The sequence below is a fragment of the Peromyscus californicus genome, unplaced genomic scaffold (assembly GCF_007827085.1).
Source record: "Peromyscus californicus insignis strain IS unplaced genomic scaffold, ASM782708v3 Scaffold_13__1_contigs__length_99412109, whole genome shotgun sequence".
NCBI classification, from domain to species: domain Eukaryota; kingdom Metazoa; phylum Chordata; class Mammalia; order Rodentia; family Cricetidae; genus Peromyscus; species Peromyscus californicus.
Genome location: NW_026294424.1, coordinates 83,378,030 through 83,396,014, shown reverse-complemented (window position 1 = coordinate 83,396,014; position 17,985 = coordinate 83,378,030). Strand labels below are relative to the sequence as shown.

Sequence of the window (17,985 nt, the reverse complement as noted above, 5' to 3'; positions counted from 1 at the left end):
AGCATAATTAAAATGTGTTAATGTTCTCAGAATGCTTCAGATTCCCATGGGATGCCTTAAATTAAAATGGTGGAATAATAATGATTCCACAGAAACATTTTTTTATCTCCTACTTTTACGAAGTGAAAGTACTTTTACTGTGTTTTCTATTCTAAGGCTTAAGATGGAATGTAACTGAAAAAAATGTTTCTTTTCTTTCTTCCTTTCTTTCTTTTTTTTAGGGAACAACTTAATTCTTTACTGGAGGCTTATAATGTTTTCTATGAAAACCAGAAAAATCTGCATATTTTGTATGGACAGGTAAGTGCACTAAAGAAATGCAACAGCTTGATTCACAGAGTCTTTACCATGTACCTGAGTCAGGGTGAGCTGGAGTCTAGAACCTAGGGACACGTGGGGGTCTATATAAGCAGATAAATCTCTAATTTATCCTGATTGTCATGTTTAGAGTAATTCACAAAATAGTAGGCCTGGAATGCCTGCGAGTTTCTAAGCCTTGCTGGCAAAGGAAAGCATACAAAAAAATAATATTAAGGACACATTTGCTTTCTGTTTTAAAATGGAATGTTTCTCAAATAATGGATAATGTTATGAACAGTAAGCCCACTACTTTCTTACATTCAAAGCAACATGTGTGTGGAGAGGTGTGAACTGTGACACCATTTGCAATGAGAAAATGTGACAGTACCCTTGTAGCCACCAGTGTGGTATTATTGTAACAAATCATGCTGTACCTGTAAAGTCGAGTTTGATTTGTTCATTAAAATGAATAAGTTGAGTTCTAGTGAATGTATGCTATCTCATAATGTCAATAATCTTAAAATGTTAGAGAAATAGTTCAGTCGTTAAATTGCCTACAAATTGGCTTTTCATAATCACCAATGACTTTCTAATAAAACTTTCTAGTTTCTATGCTCTCAAAGTTTCTATAGCAATAATATATTACCTTAATAAAAAGATATTTAGCATATAAAAAACAAGATAGGTTTGAAAATTGTATGAGAATTGCTTTGTTCTTAACTTTTCTTTATGTATTTGCAAAATATACAGACACCTGTTTGCTCTTTTTTCTTCACTCACACATTTACTCCTTTTGTTATACCATTTCTATTTTGAATGAGTACTTAAAACTATTAATTTTTTCACAAATTTATTGTGTGTGTGTGTGTGTGTGTGTGTGTGTGTGTGTGTGTGTGTGTGTGGTGCATGCACATAAGTATGCAAGCATACATACCTTGTTCACACCTGTGTGTGTGTGGTGGGGGGTGCATGAACATAAGTATGCAAGCATACATACCTTGTTCACACATGAGGAGGCCAAAGCATGATGTCTCTGGCTATCACTCCTCTCTTTATTGCTTTGAACCAAGGTCTCTCACCGAACTGGAAGCTTGCTGCTTCGGGCTAAACCATTCAGAGAGCCCTAGGGCTTGACTTTCTCCAGCCCCTGGTGCTGGGGTGATGGACAGACACAGTCATGCCAGGTTTTCACACAGGGGCTGGGGATTTGAACTTGGGTTTCCTGTAGATGTATCCAACCTTCTTATTAAATAATAAACACGGAACCAATGCAAAGAAGAAAGCCAAGAGGTCAGAGCTAAGAGCTAAAACCTTACCCTTCCTCCTGCGGTGGTCCTACCTCTCCGAACCAGAGCTACCCCTGTGTTAAAGTCTTTATATAGAGTTCCTGTCCTGCCTTCTCATTGGTTGTAAACCCAACCACATGACCGCCTCCTCACAGCCTGTCTGTATAGGCCTCCAGGTTTTCCATGATTGGTATTAAGATTAAAAGCATGTGTATCCAATAATGGCTGTATCCCTGAACACACAGAGACTTACCCAGCTCTGCCTACCAAGTGCTGGAATTACAAGCGTACGCTACCACTGCCCTGCTTTCCTATGGCTTGCTAATAGCTCTGACCCCCGGGCAACTTTATTTATTAACATACAAATAATATTTTAATACAAATAAAATATCACCAGTTTCCACTTTTCTGTTTTGTATCATGTAGTGTGTTTTTTATAGGCCTTCTTTTTCTTCTGTTGAGATGGACTCTCATTATATAGCCCTGGCTAGCTTGGAACTATACACTAGCTAGTGTCCAGAGGTCTCACACCTGCCTCTGCCTCTTTGTTGATTTTAAAGACAGGCGCCACCACCATCATACCTTAACAAGCAGTCTTTTTGTTCTACATAATTTTATGAGTTAAATTATTCCTATTTATTCAAACAACTAAGGCTCTCAGTGACTAGTTATTCTGATTTCTAATTCAGTATAGCTTTTCAATCTGCGATACTTTTAAATTAAATGGAACTAAAGCAATATAATGCCACTTAATCCAAGAACCAGAGCTCCGAAAGCATAGAATGCACTGTGCCTGTTGGTGGACGTGCCATAGATACTGTGGCTTATTGTGCCAGGCATACTGTCTTAAAAATGAAAGGCTATGTCAAAATTAGAATTGTTTTTGCAGATAGGCTGAGAAGCCACATAATCCATCCTGAGAGATGCATAAACCTAGAAATAGCTCCTATAGACTTCCTTTCTACATCTTCAGTTAAAGCATTGAACTTTCTATAAATGATGCGAGACAATTAGTGTGGGTAACGTCTTCTTCCTTAGACTGAAGATGGACAACTGATTGTTGAAGGAATGCTGGATATTTTCTGGGGAGTAAAACGACCCATACAGCTCAAAATACAAGATGAGAAGCAAATCTCTTCTTTTGATCTGTTGAAGTCATCGGAAACATTTTCCAGCAAAGGGTAAGCTGTCCTCCCTTGTAGTTCCTTAGATGGCCTCACAGTCTGCCTTCTTTGTTTGCGCTCTTAGCCCAGGTTGCTTATAGCTGTGCCTGAATGCTTAGGGACAATCTCACACCACTGTTAACAACTAGGTATTTGGAAGTCGTGTCTCTGAGGTTAGGTGAATTTGTGCACAATCCCTAGGTAGCCACCTGGCAGGATCAAAGGGACCTTAGTTTCAGGAGCTCCACAGCCTATGCTTGTGGGCCTTTCTGCTCCATGCCTTCTCCCAGAAGACTGCACTTGTTCACTGGAAGAAACACGATAGGAAGGTAAGATTTGAATAGTCCCTAGCTGACCTTCAAAAACTGCGAAGAAAACTTAAATTTGTCTGCTCCTTGGAACAAAGGACTCTTCTTGTTTTCTGGAAAGAAGGCTGAATCACGTTCGTGTTCAGAATAAGCAGAGCCGTTTACCCTAACTCAGCAAAGTGCGTTTGTAATTCATTGCACATAACAGTTCCCTGCATGGGTGGATGCGACTATACCTTGAATGTCTGACTTTGGTGGGGTTTTGTCATTCTCCTTTATAATTTTTTTGAAAATTAATAATTATTCCAAATTATACTCACGAAAGGGCTCACTTCCTTTCTTCTGCATCTTTATTCCCTTCACACCTCCCTCCTGACACCTGGACCACAACAATTCCCTTCACACCTCCTAGCCTCCCATCCATTCCTGGAGGAGAAATGGACAGACAGCTACCAGGATGATGCACTGGAGTGGTCTGACCTTTGGCCACATATAAGGAATTTCAGGTACCACCTTAGAGAATATACCCATGATTTTTACCTTTCCAACATTTGTCAAATCTCATTCTTGAACAAGGCTGAACATTTTGCGGTGCCCTAAACACGTCATTCAGCTTCTTATTCTCCTCACTCTGCCTGCCTGGAAGCCAGCCCACTTATCAATGGCCAGTTCTCTTACTCACCTCTAACAAATTCAACACATTCTCCTGAAAGCCTCCCGTGATCCCTCAGCCCACACTGAGCGCACTGACCTCAGTGTTCTTTATCACCTCCAGGGCATACAGTTTGTTGGACTTTTACACGTCTTGTCCTCCATCTTCAGTGTGAGTTTCTAGGAAGGCATCTTGAATTGTCTCTGCATCTCAGTGCCCAGAAGAGAGAGGAAGAAAGGAGGGAAGGAAAGAGAGGAATGAGAGATGGGAAGAGAAAGGGATGGAAAAAGAGAGAAAGAAGGATATAGAAATATGACAGATGGAGAAAGGGTGACTGGAGGGAATTAGACCAAATGAAGTCCCCATGAACCTACAAATAAATTATACATTCTTTGTGTGACAACCATCCCACCCCATCTGCCTTTCCTCACTTGTCTCCCATCCAAGCTAAGGGCAACCGGTGGGCACAGGACATGGAACTTATGAGCACGAATGGAATCACGACCTCAGGCAGCATATGAAACCCAGCATCCCACAAGCACAAGATGTCTGACAAGGCTGGCCACTCAGATGATTGGAAGCAGCATTTAAAAAGGATAGAGCCTCGCTTTAAAAAGAAACTATACACAATATGAATTCACAAAACTAGTGATTGTATTTCACGTCTTTCTCAGAACTCATGGCAAAGTTCTTTGAGAAGCCAATCCTTTTGCTACATTTTAATTCCTTTTGGTTTATTAAAACTTCCTAAGTATGAGGCATTAAAGTGATATGCCAAGGATGTAGAAAGCGCTTACACTGGTTTGTAAAGCCATTGTTATTTTAATAGCTATTCAAAGATATGTTTTAATTTCTCAAATTCACAATACTAGTTTTGAGTTAAAAATGCTGAAATTCTGGGTGATTTTTAGGAACTGGGGGTGGAAGGACAAGGTAATGCTGATGGTGCTTTTCATGTGCTGTAGCAGACTATAGACTGTCATCCTCACACCACATCTTCTGCAGAGCCCGTTTTCACTGTGAACATTGCTGGGATAGTAAGAACCCTTCTCCTCGCCGTGGCCAAACATGGCAGAAGCAGCATACAGGCAGGGAGGGGGATTTGGGCTCACTGTTACAGACCATCATGGTAGGAAAGGCATGGTAGCTGGAGGGACTCCGTCCATGCAGTGGGAGCCTGAGCCATAGCTTGTTCATATCTCAGCAAATCAGGAAGCAGCGAGCTCTGATCAAAGTGTCTTCAAGGTCTGTCCCCAGTGAGCCACTTCTGCAAGCTAGGCCATGGTCTCAACGACTCTGCAACCTCCCCAGAAAGTACTACCAGTTGGGGTCCAAATGTTCAAACACCTGAGCCTATGGAGTACATTTCACATTCAAGCCTTAGCAGCTTAAAAGCAAGACAGAAGTTATTTCTTATTATTCCAAACAGAAAATACAGCTAGACAACTGCAAAAGCCTGTGATTCACCATAGTAACCAGACATATACTAGAACACTGGGGGTATTGACCTGTTCTTTACCATAGTAACAAGATCTTCTAGAACATTGTAAGAATGCTTGTGCCATCAACCATATCTTTCTAGTGAGTAAGAATTAGCAGGAAGAGATCCCACCCTTTATGCATACAATGCAGACTCCCTCTGTCTCTCTTTGTCTGTCTGTCTGTCTGTCTGTCTGTCTGTCTGTCTCTCTCTCTCTCTCTCTCTCTCTCTCTCTCACACACACACACACACACACACACACACACACATGAGCATGATAGCATTATTTGGTTGTGGTTGGTTAGTCAAGAGGGCCTGGTGCAGTCAGCTGAGCATTCAGGCAAGGAGGCACAGCACAGGAGGAATGGCCTTCCGTGACCTCTGACTCTGAGGGTGCACAGACACCCTCGGCACTGTTTCCTGACTTCAGTTCATCTCAGGTTCCCTTCCTTGATCACCTCCTTTAAGGCGACTCATTTAAATTCTGCACCCTAATTAAATTGTGTAAAGGATTTGACCGTTCCCTTATTCCAAACCTTCTCTCATTTTCCTTTGCCCATACTGCTGTATCTACAAACAGAAGTTTATACCACTGCTCAGATTTTCTGTCCCCTGTGGGTCAGTGGACAGTGAAGGACATGGGCAGTGTGTGCTCAGCTACAATGACTCCAGTTGTGTGCCTGTCCATTCATCCTCTGAGAAAACTCCTCGCTCTCGCCATGTTAGTTTGTTTGAATCGTATTAGAAATGAGTCACACTGAGGAAGTACTAGCCAAGTGGGAATGGTAGAGGCTTCAAAATCAACCGGTTTGTTTGAGCTCTGACTATGTGTGTGCGTGGAAATGACTCTAAAGGAGGACTCTGAGCTCTCATATCTCGGCCAAATGTTTTCTTACAGAAGTTGTGTCTTTAAAATGCAACAGACAAGCAGTGCCTCACTGGGGCTACTTTTGCTTTTGCTGGTTTTCATTTCTGTTTTGAGATCTTTCTAAAGTCAGTGTTGGCATATTTTAGACAAGTTGTGGCAGAAATAAAGAGCAAGAAGTGAACAGGTGTGCATTTGATTTGCATTGATACTGGGTTTTTCTCTTCTCATGTTATACGTAGGGAAGTGACTGCACTCTATTTGCCTGTCAAATTTCTACCTCCGTTTTGTTTTGCAAAACATTACAGCCCCTCTCCAGTGTTTAGATTGGCCCCTGGTACACTTCCTGGTGCTTGGTCAGAGCAACACAAACTGCTCCATGCTTAGACATGTTCAACTGTTTGATGTTAAAGTTCTAACCAGTTCTTGCTTGAAAAGTATGGGCAACTGCCCTTAAGCTTAGTCATATGCACAAGTATATGGAATGGTTCTTGAATCACACAATCCCAAACTGTGAAGCAGTTGTTTCTGACTTCAACAATGAGTGGCAGGGAGGAAAGAGGCAAAATGAATATACTGAGCTGTTCTTCAGCCCCTGTGTTTATGTGGCACCATTATACTGCAAGAAACTAAGGAAACTGAGGGGGTGGCTGTCACATTTGCCAGTGTCACTGACCAGCTCTGGGGATCATAAGGACTCTATCTGCAGAACTTCTGGTCTCCCCGTTAGAAACAGCACCTGGTTGCTTTGCCTTTTAGTTTTAACTTCCCATTGGTATCCAGTTCCCACTGCCATGCCTCTTTCAATAGCTTCAAACATGACTACTTTAGTGCTAATATGCTGTACATTGGAGAAAATGTTTAATTTTATGTGCCTTATGAATAGGGTGTGGGTAGAGACCTGAACTGCTAACATGCAAAGTTCCTCTACTTTATGACATGCATTTTGACTGTCAATATTTCCACATAGTAGAGTTGGCTCAAAATTTTATTATCAAATATGTTATGATCATATTATCTACTTCTTATGGCTGTTATAAATGAAAAAAAGAGTTATAAAAGACTTCAAGGGAATTCCAAGACCAAGAGGAAAACAATAGCTTTGCTTTGCCAGCGTCTTCCACTGGGGTTTATAAGATGAAAAAATCGGTGTGTTGATTATTTTTCTGTTGCTATGATAAAGCGTCATGACCAAAAGCAACTTAAGGAAACATTTGTTTTCAGGGATAGAGTCCATCACGGTGAGGAAGGCATAGCATGGCTGTAGGAACAGGAAGCTGTGATCACGCTGTCCTGCACACACAGATATCAGAGAGAGAGAGAGAGAGAGAGAGAGAGAGAGAGAGAGCGAGCAGAAAGCAGCCTATGGCTCCAAATCCTCAAAGTGCACTCAATAGTATTCTTCCTCCAGCAAGACTCAACTTTCTAAACTTGCCACAACTTCCCCAAACCAATAGAGGACCAAGTCTTGAAATATGTAAGCCTTTGGGGAAACAATCATTCAAACTACCAGTCAGGGACATTTGGGTAGAGTTAAGGTCACAGACACCCCACATGCAAATACTTGGGTTTTATACTATAAAGAATTTTATAGAAGAGACTCAAAGCAGAACAAAAAACATTCATGAAAATAATAGTGTCCATTTGCCTAGAGAGGTCCAGAAATGAGCTGGACCCCAAATTGTGCCTGATCCATCATGAAATGAATTCAGATGGTGGTGATTTCAGTGATGATGATGATGATGGTGACGATGACGATGATGATGATGGTGATGATGGTGGTGGTAATGATGATGCCACTGAAGATGAGATTATTCTGAAAATATTTTAGATATAAACTGAGAGTTTAACTATATACAGGACATTATTTCAAGAATATTATATAAATTAACACATTAAATTCTACCAGTAATGCTATTCTACCTCATACAATTATTCTCATTTTATAAATGAGGGCACTGAGGCCAAGAGAGGATATGTAACTACCTTGTTTAAGGCCAGATAACTAAAATCAAAATGAATGTTAATCTGCTATTAAGTAAACAATTGTCATGTTCCATGTATTCTGGGCACTAGAATATTTTGAAATTTGCTAATATTCTACACGAGATAACAATTTTCTAGGAAGAAGTTTTTCATACATTTCCATTTTGTAAATTGGAATCTTGTCATGATAGTCACTTTATATAATTATTTTAATGCTGTAGATACTTGATTCATGAGTATAAATGACAATTTTGTATCTAAATTCCCCTTTATGAGATATCCGTGTATCAGTGGCTCACATTGGTTTCTACCAATCCTATCTAAGCATACATTTTACAGAATCTATGTAATTTTGCATTTCAGTGTATCGCTGAATTGTTTTGCTCCAAAAGATACAGATTGTATTTAAAACACGCTTATCACTGTGGTATGAATGTAATCTTTGTAACATGATAAACTTTTTTAAGTTTGGATAGCACGGTTACCTACAGAGGCCTACAGCGCCAGTCTCACAACACTGTAAGTCTGAGACCCATCATGTGGAATTAGTCTCAGTGACAGGATTTGTTACTTTTCAGGCGGATGACTCGCTGGGGAGAGTTTGATGACCTTTATCATATCAGTGAGCTGGACAGGAGCCAAGTTCTGCTGTCTGAAGGAAGGCATTCCCCAGAAGGTCAGTATCAAAGTGTATTTTTTTAACAATATGAAACACGACTCCTAAATGTTTGCCCCCCATACAGTACCACTTGATGAACTCATATTTATGTGCTTCTTAAGCATCCCCAAGGGGCCTTGTATCTTACATCACTGTGGTGCTTGTGTGGTACATCACTGGCAGTCTACTAGCCCAAAGCATATTGCCACTTTGCTTTCATGAAACTTAGGGACAAATTCTGTCTCTATATTTCATAAGAATGACTTCTCAAGAATGTTTCAGTAGTTCTAGAGGGGAACAAAGGTCCAAGATCTGTCTTCTTAGGAAAGGTCTAGTAAGCTTGGCATCGGGACAAAACAGAGATGGCAGGCCTGGTCCATCACTCGGAAGTACTGTATTCATAGAAAAGCTACTCAACTCACCCTGTTTTTATCTTACCTGTCTGAGTTCAGACTGACAGGAAAACATGTTTTTCCAGTTCTTCCATACTAAAATTGTGTATAATTTGCACCCCCCCCAACAAAGAGAGATTAAAAGAGGAAACACCAATCACATGATCACGTAAATCCTGTGAGACATAACTCACTAGCAGCATTTGCTGCCTGACCAATCCCACATAGCACCTAATAAGTCAGTGTAAACCCAGCAGTGAACCACAGTGCTTGGAAACTGCCAGGAAATGGGAGCCATCCTTGTTACTAAAAGCATACCCGTATCCCCACCATGCAAGAAGATAGGCAGCTAAATGATACTGGCTTGTGATCTTTATTCTTCCCAGACTATTTATCTTATCACAGCACCCTGAAGCCGTATGCAGACGAAGAGCCAGAATCCCCGTTGCTCTATAGGACCATGAGTGAAGCAGCTTTGGTGAGAAAAAAGATGAAGCCTCCATCGATGTACAGAAAAGACAGACACAGCCACAGAGCCTCTATCAACGGACACTTCTATGACCATGAGGCAAGTCACAGTCCCGTTAATGTGGAATAACGCTGTCCATTGCACTAACAATGCTATTTGTTTCAATTTAGACCCATAATAAGAATGTTTGTAGATGCCTAGCACTCATCAGTCTTTCCCTGTGGTGACTCATAAGCTAAGTTTGAATAGGATCTTCTTCACATCTTTCTTTGTTTAGATGTTTTTAAGCACTGATTTAAATTAGATACCTGCACAGGTTCAAGCCAGCTGAGGTCCCTGTACTGAAAGTGGGGGAGATACACAGGGTCCCATGCCTAACCAAGAAGTTATTTGCAATTGATACGGGCTGGCAAAAGGAAAATGGAATGTCACTGTGTATGTCATCACATTCCAGGACAGGCCCCATGCCCAGGAGTAGTTGGCCAACACAAAATGAACTCCATTTTTTTTTTATGTGCATTAGTGTTTTGCCTAATGTCTGTCTGTCTGTATGTATGTATGTTTGTATGTATTTATGAGGGTGCCAGATCCCCTGGAACTGGAGTGACAGACAGTTGTGAGCCGCCCTTTGAGTGCTGGGAATTGAACCTGGGTCCTCTGGAAGAGCAGCCGATGTTCTTAACTGCTGAGCCATCTCTCCAGCAACCCCCATTTGGCAGAGCGGGAGCTTTTTGTTTCATTTTGTTTGGGCATTTGTTGTCTTGTTGGTTTTTTGGGTTTATTTGTTTTGACTTTTGGTTTGGGGTATTTTTTCTGCTATTTGAGAGAGAATGAGAAAGGGATAGAATATGAAGTTGAGTGGCTAGGGAGGTGAGGAGATCTGGGAGGAACTGGGAGAGAGGAAAACATGATCAAAATACATTGTATGAAAGATTTTTAAATAAAAATAAATAATGAACTAAGTAGCCCCTGCTTGCCAGGTACATGCTATAGAGCTCAGGCTGACCTCAAACATAACCTCCTCCTGCCCCAGCCTCCCAAGCATTAAGAATATAGACAAATACACCTAACTTTAAATGTATTTTAAATAAATTATCTCATTAATCCTAAAAGCTCTCCTATCAGGGTAGGTATTGTTATTTTTTTCTCCTTTACATATAATCAAAGTTTACAGTCATCAAACAATTTCTCTTGAGTCACACTGCTTTTAACAATAACTCTGAACTTGAACCCATATTTGTCTGTCTCCAAAACTCAGACTATTAGCCAGCGTGATGGGTGAGTCCCACCTGGGTGCTGGGCGCTGAACTGACCCTTTGAAATACCTAGGATGAGCTTCTTGAGGCGTGGGTACAAAGCTTCAACAGGAAAACCAACACACCAACAAACAACATCCAAATCACATGAAGGCTCCCACTGAGATTGGTTTAGAGACATTCAAACTGTTTCTTTCGCCCAATCAAACATCACATTTTTCATCCTGCCCTTTAGATCTTGTACTTACATGCAAAATGTTCATACAAGTGTGGCTATAGTTTAGATAAAATATCCTTTATGATTATTTTTTGCTAAGATGTATAAAATTTATACATGTCTTCCTATAACAGTTGTAAGACGTTTCACTTGTTGAAGGTTAAGAAATATATCATTAGTTCTCCCAGAATTCAAAGATTTTTTTTCATGCCATGCATTTTAACAATCACTTGTGTGTTCATTCATTTGGCAAATACTTAAAAGTCCTCTGCAAGTGCAGCAAGTACTCTCACCAGGGACCCATCTCTCAGCCCCCTAAACATGGAACATTTATATCATATCATTTAAAGTTAATTTTTATGACTTTCATGGGAATTAAGTCATTATTTATAAAGGGCTTAGAAAAGTTTTATACACTGTTTAGTATATATCATTCAAATAAACAGTGTTTATTTGAGAACTCTGTGACATCATTAGGAGTAATATCATCACTTCTCAGAATTATGTAGTCCATTTCATTTCAGGTTCAAAATACTAACCGTTGTTCTTTGATGGAGTCTTATGATTTTGTTATTGTTCTTTTAGACATCTATTTTCACCCCAACCTTTGGATCAGAAACCAAAGTCCGAACAAATAGTAACATGAGAACTGAAGAAGTAATAAAGCAACTTCTCCAAAAATTTAAGGTAATCTTTCTCACTAGCCTGAGCTGCCGTAAATGCGAGCAAGCTGATGGAGACACATGAATGCACTCTTCTGAAAAAAGCCATGGACCATGAGCCAGCATCGTATGTTTGTTCAGTTCTGGTGGATCTTTTCCACAGAGCAACAAAAGCCTGGAAACTCACGTTGTCCCCCAGGAGCAGAGAAGACATATCCGAAGCGAAGGGCCAAGTGGGACACAGCTGAATACTTTGGGTCTAATTGAATCTAGCATCATCTGACACAATTGCATTTCTTCATTTTTTTTCCATTGACAGATTGAGAATAGCCCTCGGGATTTTGCTCTTTACATTATTTTTGGAACAGGAGGTAAGGAAATTTAATCTCTTTTTGTACCTGCGCTGCAAGTTAGTTTTCAGTTCATAAAGATAGAATAGGCTTGATTCTGCCATTAAAAAAGAAAAAAAAGGAAAGAAAAGATACAGACTGCAGGAAAGGCATGAAAGGGTTCATTATCACATTATCATTGTTATTTACAGAGCTTTGGTGCAAGCTAAACACACACAAGCTACCCTCCCATCATGGAGAAAATGATGCTAGACTATCATGTATCTTCTCCAGTTCCAGAGAAAGATAACCTAAGAACAAACACCTTCAGAGTTTATAATACAAAGGACTTGGCTTGTTTATCAGACATTGTCTGAGTGGAGATCAGACCATCAGGAATCCATCTGTGGGGGGCTCTTCAGGAGGTGTTGGGCTCCTAGTCTATGTCACCTATATACTTGGTTCTTTCTCCATCCCCCTCCTTGCCTAGCTAGTTCTTTGGTCGTCACTGCAGGCCACCTCTCTGACCTTGTACATTTGCTCTTTGTTATTTGACACTGAGTCTGACACATTGGAAGAAAATGAGCTCTCCCTCAGTAGAGAACATGTTCAGAACGCGGTGGGGGATATATGTTTTCAGTAATGGTTCCAAATCATCATGAAGCAAAGAGCTTAGGAATGGAAAATATGGAAGCAACTGAGGGTGTGAAACCAAATTAGCTTTCAACATAAAGGTCAAGAGAGGACTCTGCTGTGCTGAGGGGAGGGGCAGAGCCATGCGGGCTTCCTGTTGCTTCAGAAGAGGCAAAGGGATGAAATCAGCACACACTGAATTGGAATGAAAAATGGGAATAAATGGAATCCAGAGATGAGAAACAGATTTGACTATTCTGAGGAAGGAAATGAGAAAAGGGGGAATGGGAAAAGAAGATCAATTGAAGGACACTGGGGCCTTTTCTGTGTGCTTCCTTTTATTAAAATGAAATCCCAGATGGGAGATTTGACAAAATCTCTACTTTGACAAAATGCCAGTACTTTTGTGGTGGGGCATTTATCGTAATGTTTTAAATTTGAAATTCTGAGAATGTACCAACTTTTGGTCTCCTTTTCATGGCTGAATGGATGAAACCCATAAATAATGAAAAGGAGTCATCTTACTAATTCTGCATTTGTAGTTCAGCTCTTGGAATACCCAAGAATTGAATATGAGGTCGAAACTAAAGGAAGAATTAAAAAGAACTATAAAAATGGATTTATATTAACCAAACTTGAAAATAAGTATTTGTTGAGTAGATGAAGGAAGGAAAGAAGGAAGGAAGGAAGGAAGGAAGGAAGGAAGGAAGGGAGGGAGGGAGGGAGGGAGGGAGGGAGGGAGGGAGGGAGGAAGGAAGGAAGGAAGGAAGGATGGAAGGAAGGAAGAAAGGAAGGAAGGAAGGAAAACTTATAAAGAATTGAGCGACATTGTTCTTTGGTAGGACTAGGGCTCTGTCTAAATGACCTAACTAAAAGGTGGAATTCTTTGAGTTACTAAATTAGACCATATATTGAATGGAAGAAGTTTGCTTGTAGTTTTGGGAAAGGTTTTCATATTTAATTTTAATTAGTAATCTAACCCTATCTACAATTTCTCTTTGTATGGTTACAGTTAGCCATTGTCAACCATAGTCCAAGAATACTGAATGAACTTTTCCAGAAATAACAATTCCTAAGCTTAAAGTCGCATACCATCAGAGTATAGTGATAAACTCTTGGGCTGTCCTTCACTCTACCTCTCTGAGATGACTCCTCCATGTGTCCATTGTAGCCACACTGTAGACACAACCTCCCCATTAGCCACCTAGTGCTGGCTTCTTTATCAGATCAACTGTTGAGGCACCATACTCTTAGTCTTCGAATAATGTCTTTCTTTTTCTTTCCTTTTGGTAATGGCCTCAAACTACAAAAGCAGTAACGTAATGCTGACAGTTTTGTTAGACTCTATTGTGGTTCCTCTATCTGTTACTAGTGATGCTACCCTCCTACTATGACTAATTTATAAATTAAACTTTATTATACATATGTATGTATATGTTTTGGGAAAGCAGATGTATGGGAGTATATGCCATCTACAGCGTCACATGTATCCCTTGAGGTCTGGGAACATACCCACCATGGATAATGGGGCATGACTCACCCGTTTTTTTTGTTTTTTTGTTTTTTAATTTTTTTGGGTTTTCTGTTTTTGTTTTTGAGTGAGTTCTCAATTCCTGTTGCTTCCAAAACAAACCAAAGGAAGACCAAAAGACAACGTTGCACCCCACCCCACCCCACCCCCGCCATCTCCCTCCCCCTTCCTTTTTCTAGGTTCAACTCTTAACTGTGGTTCATTCCTTTTCGTTTGCAGAACAGAGAAAACTAAAGAAGACTGATGTCCCGCTGCTGCAGAGGCTTCTACAAGGACCATCCAAAAGCAACGCTCGGATCTTCCTCATGGATAAAGACACAGAAGAAATTAGCAGTGATGTATGGACGCCCCTAGTCTCCGTGTGTCCGCGCACCCCCTCCCGCTGACTCAACACACCCTTTCTTTCACACACCCTTCTCTTTCCCTTTTCAGGTGGCGCAGTACATTAATTTTCACTTTTCTTTCTTGGAATCCATTCTTCAAAGATTAGACGAGGAAGAGAAAAGGGAGACTGAAAGGATAATGGCGAAGTAAGTCCAGAGCGTGCACCTGCGCGTTTCATCCTTCCGTAGATCTAGTGCGCTCCGGGTACCCAGATTGTCATGTTCTCCCTCTCCTTTTCAGATTCAATACCGAAAGGGCCTTTATACTGAAGTGTCTTCAGAGTAAACAGGCAGCGAAAACAGAGACCACCGTCTAGAAGCACTCACAGCACCTACTGCTAGCCTGCATGCCTCACAGAGCTGGAGAGGGTACTGTCAAAGGAATGGACAATCGGCCTCTGCATTCTGGTGTGAATGACCTTGAAGCCGTGGAAAACTGAATGCCAAGCAGCCTGCTTCCTCTTTGAAATGACGAGGTTGGCTGCAATTCAGAGTTGGACTGAGACAAAATTGGACTTCATTTTCAGTAACTGAAGGAAGCCTGGATACTGTGTATTCCAAATGTCATTTATAGCAAATTCCTTAGTGAACTCAGATTTAAGTGGCCTCTGCTGATATCATGGGGTTTAAACTTGTTTTTATCTTGCACTCTGAAAAGAACTGAGACATTTGCTGACTCATAAATGATTGGAAGTAAACACTTCACTTCTTGATGTCAATGGGACACACATTCTCAAGCCATCAAGGACCTGAATTGGCCATGTTTCACAGCTGTGTAAACAATCGAGCATTTTCATAAAATTTAGAAATATCTCTGCAAGGATTGATGATTTTTAACTCTGTAGTATCAGAGCCATCTGTCCTTTGGGAATAAAATTATTTTGGACTCTGTAAAGAAACCTAAACTCAAGGCTGGAGAGAAGGCTAAGTGGGTAAGAGCACTGACTGCTCTTCCAGAAGACCTGGGTTCAGTTCCCCAGCACCCATGTGGTGACTCAAAGCCATCTACAACTCCAGTCCTAGAGGACCTGACACCTACCTCTGTGGACACTGCACACACATGGTGCACAGACATACAGGCAGGCAAAACATCCACAACACATACAAATACATAAAAAATAAAAACCTAAACCCCGATTTTCTCAGCCTGGGCCCTTCATTTTGCCCTCCCCAACCACACACACACACACACACACACACACACACACACACACACACACACACATACACACACACTTCTATTCTAGTGATAACTTCCAAGCTGGTTTTAAGTGTCTTAAAAGTTGATTGTATTCATTTTCTTTATCTTTGCAAACAAATATATCACACACATAGAATGTACTATATTAGGGAGAACAAGATTTGACTGCAAATACCTAGTTGTTGCTGGTGACTGGTGTGGATAAAGCCAAGCTTCTGTAGCTGAGCCAGGAGGGACACCACAGCATCCCTGCTGTTGCGTGTGACACTTTCGAGGTACTCACAGGTCTGCTAATCCCACTTGGAAAAAAAATATTATGGAATTTTGTTTGTAAACTCTTTAGCAGTGTGGAGTTTTAATCAATATTCTTCTAGCCCCAAACTACTTCCATTTGAATTCTTTATTTTAAATTGTTCAATCATGGTACCTGTACTAAGGTAAGGTTGTATTTTCAATATTAAATTGTGAAACAGCTGTAATAGTGAGTTATTCATTCTCAGCATCCCCAGAATCTGAACTGGGTGACAGCGTAGGAACACTGTGGCATTTCTGCCCCAGGAAGTCTCCCTCATTGATTGAAACTAAGTCTTGTATTTCTAATACTTTGCCCATCAATCAAGAAAGGCACAGTTTCATCTCACTGAAAATGGGCCAAAAGATCATAATATATTTAAAACCCACCCAGGTATGGTGATATGTCCTTGTAATCCTACCACTCAAGAGTCAAGGCAGGAAGATTATTATAAATTCAGGCCAGCTTAGACTACATAGTGAATTCTAGGCCAACCTGTGTCCCAGAATAAGGCCGTCTCTCAAAATGTTATTTATGTGTGTGTGTGTGTGTGTGTGTGTGTGTGTGTGTGTGTGTGTGTGTTTGTGTGTGTGTGTGTGTGTTTGTGTGTGTGTGTGTGTGTGTGTGTGTGTGTATAGTATACAAAGTGAATACAAAACTCAGCAAACCTTGCACAGAAAAAGACAGATGGTCTGAAAACTCACAGAAAAGAAAATGCAAGTAACTATTAAGTGTGTGCAAAGTATTGCATCTAACTGTGTTCATCAATTCAGGTCAGAAGAGAGAAACTGCAGTAACATGGGCAAAGTTTAGCATGAAGAATTATTAAGCTATGATAGCACAGCAACAATAAAGATGGGAAGAGAACTCTAATGGGTGCCCAGCAAAGTGAGCCCCACACAGTGCTGTCTTGAGTATTTGTGGAGTGAGGAGAAAATGTAGACACAATGATTTTGACCAAAGATCCAGCCTGCACTTGGTTCCAGGTTATGCCACGACTGCCTGAATCAAAAGCTAGAAAAGCAGGCCAAGTAGACAGAGACAGAGAAATCTCACCTACTGGCTGCTAGCGTTGGAGAAACCCCTGGATGCGGAGTGTCCAAGGAAAAATCCGGCCTCCAGGAGCCTGGGTGGGGGACATCAAAGACCTCTGACGGCAGTGTTTTTTCTAGCACGCCCTCTGCTGGCGATATGTGATATTGTGCAAGCTGCGAAGGAAGCTTTAAAAGGGCCTCCCCTTCAAACACACCTTCGGTTCTCACAAGGCTGAGAAAATGAAAACGGGCATCTGAGCACAACAAAATCCTTATTAGCAAGGATCAAACTGTTCAACAGATGGTGATATGTGCTGCAACAAATGGATTTTGTTTTTCCTTGAACACAAGTTAGATGTAAAATTTACCTTATACTACTTGTAAAATAGTATGTGGACATCAGTGATACAAAGGTATTTTTCAAAGTTATTTATTCCACTGATGTTTATACTGACAAAAGGAAGTACAAAGACTAAATGTTCAAAACCAGAAAAAAAAAATGATTTAAAAGGCAAGGAACATTTGCTCAGAATGTTACAGTCATTAAAATTATATTTTAATAACGGGGCTAAATTCTCCTTATGAATATAAGAATATATTATAAAATACCCATCCATTAGGTTAATGGATGAGTATTTACTCGTGTATTTGCATGCTAATGTCATATATCCACTCACAAACCAATAACAAGTTATGTATAGATTATAAAATTTTATGTTTCTCTAATTTTTTATATTTATTAAATATTATACAATGATGTATTAACTTTTCAATTAGGAAAGAGAAAATGTGTCACATGAAAGTCATCCACAAAGAATAGGAAGTACATGCAAGAATAGATTCCCACTAGATGCAAAATATTTTTAATATTATTCAAATGAGCCATTG

The 17,985-nt window shown here is 40.4% G+C and overlaps 1 protein-coding gene across 1 annotated transcript in view; it reads left to right on the top strand.

Annotated features, from left to right (window-relative positions):
* Window positions 1-16,245, top strand: part of Rassf6 (Ras association domain family member 6) — a 40,521-nt gene extending 24,276 nt beyond the window's left edge. The window contains exons 3-11 of the mRNA XM_052735348.1: window positions 222-300; window positions 2,625-2,767; window positions 8,619-8,716; window positions 9,477-9,658; window positions 11,618-11,719; window positions 12,014-12,065; window positions 14,407-14,525; window positions 14,620-14,717; window positions 14,812-16,245. Of these exons, the coding sequence (XP_052591308.1) occupies window positions 222-300; window positions 2,625-2,767; window positions 8,619-8,716; window positions 9,477-9,658; window positions 11,618-11,719; window positions 12,014-12,065; window positions 14,407-14,525; window positions 14,620-14,717; window positions 14,812-14,887 (949 nt within the window). The 3' untranslated portion in view covers window positions 14,888-16,245. The remainder of the gene's footprint in view (window positions 1-221; window positions 301-2,624; window positions 2,768-8,618; window positions 8,717-9,476; window positions 9,659-11,617; window positions 11,720-12,013; window positions 12,066-14,406; window positions 14,526-14,619; window positions 14,718-14,811) is intronic.
* Window positions 16,246-17,985: the final 1,740 nt, after the last annotated feature.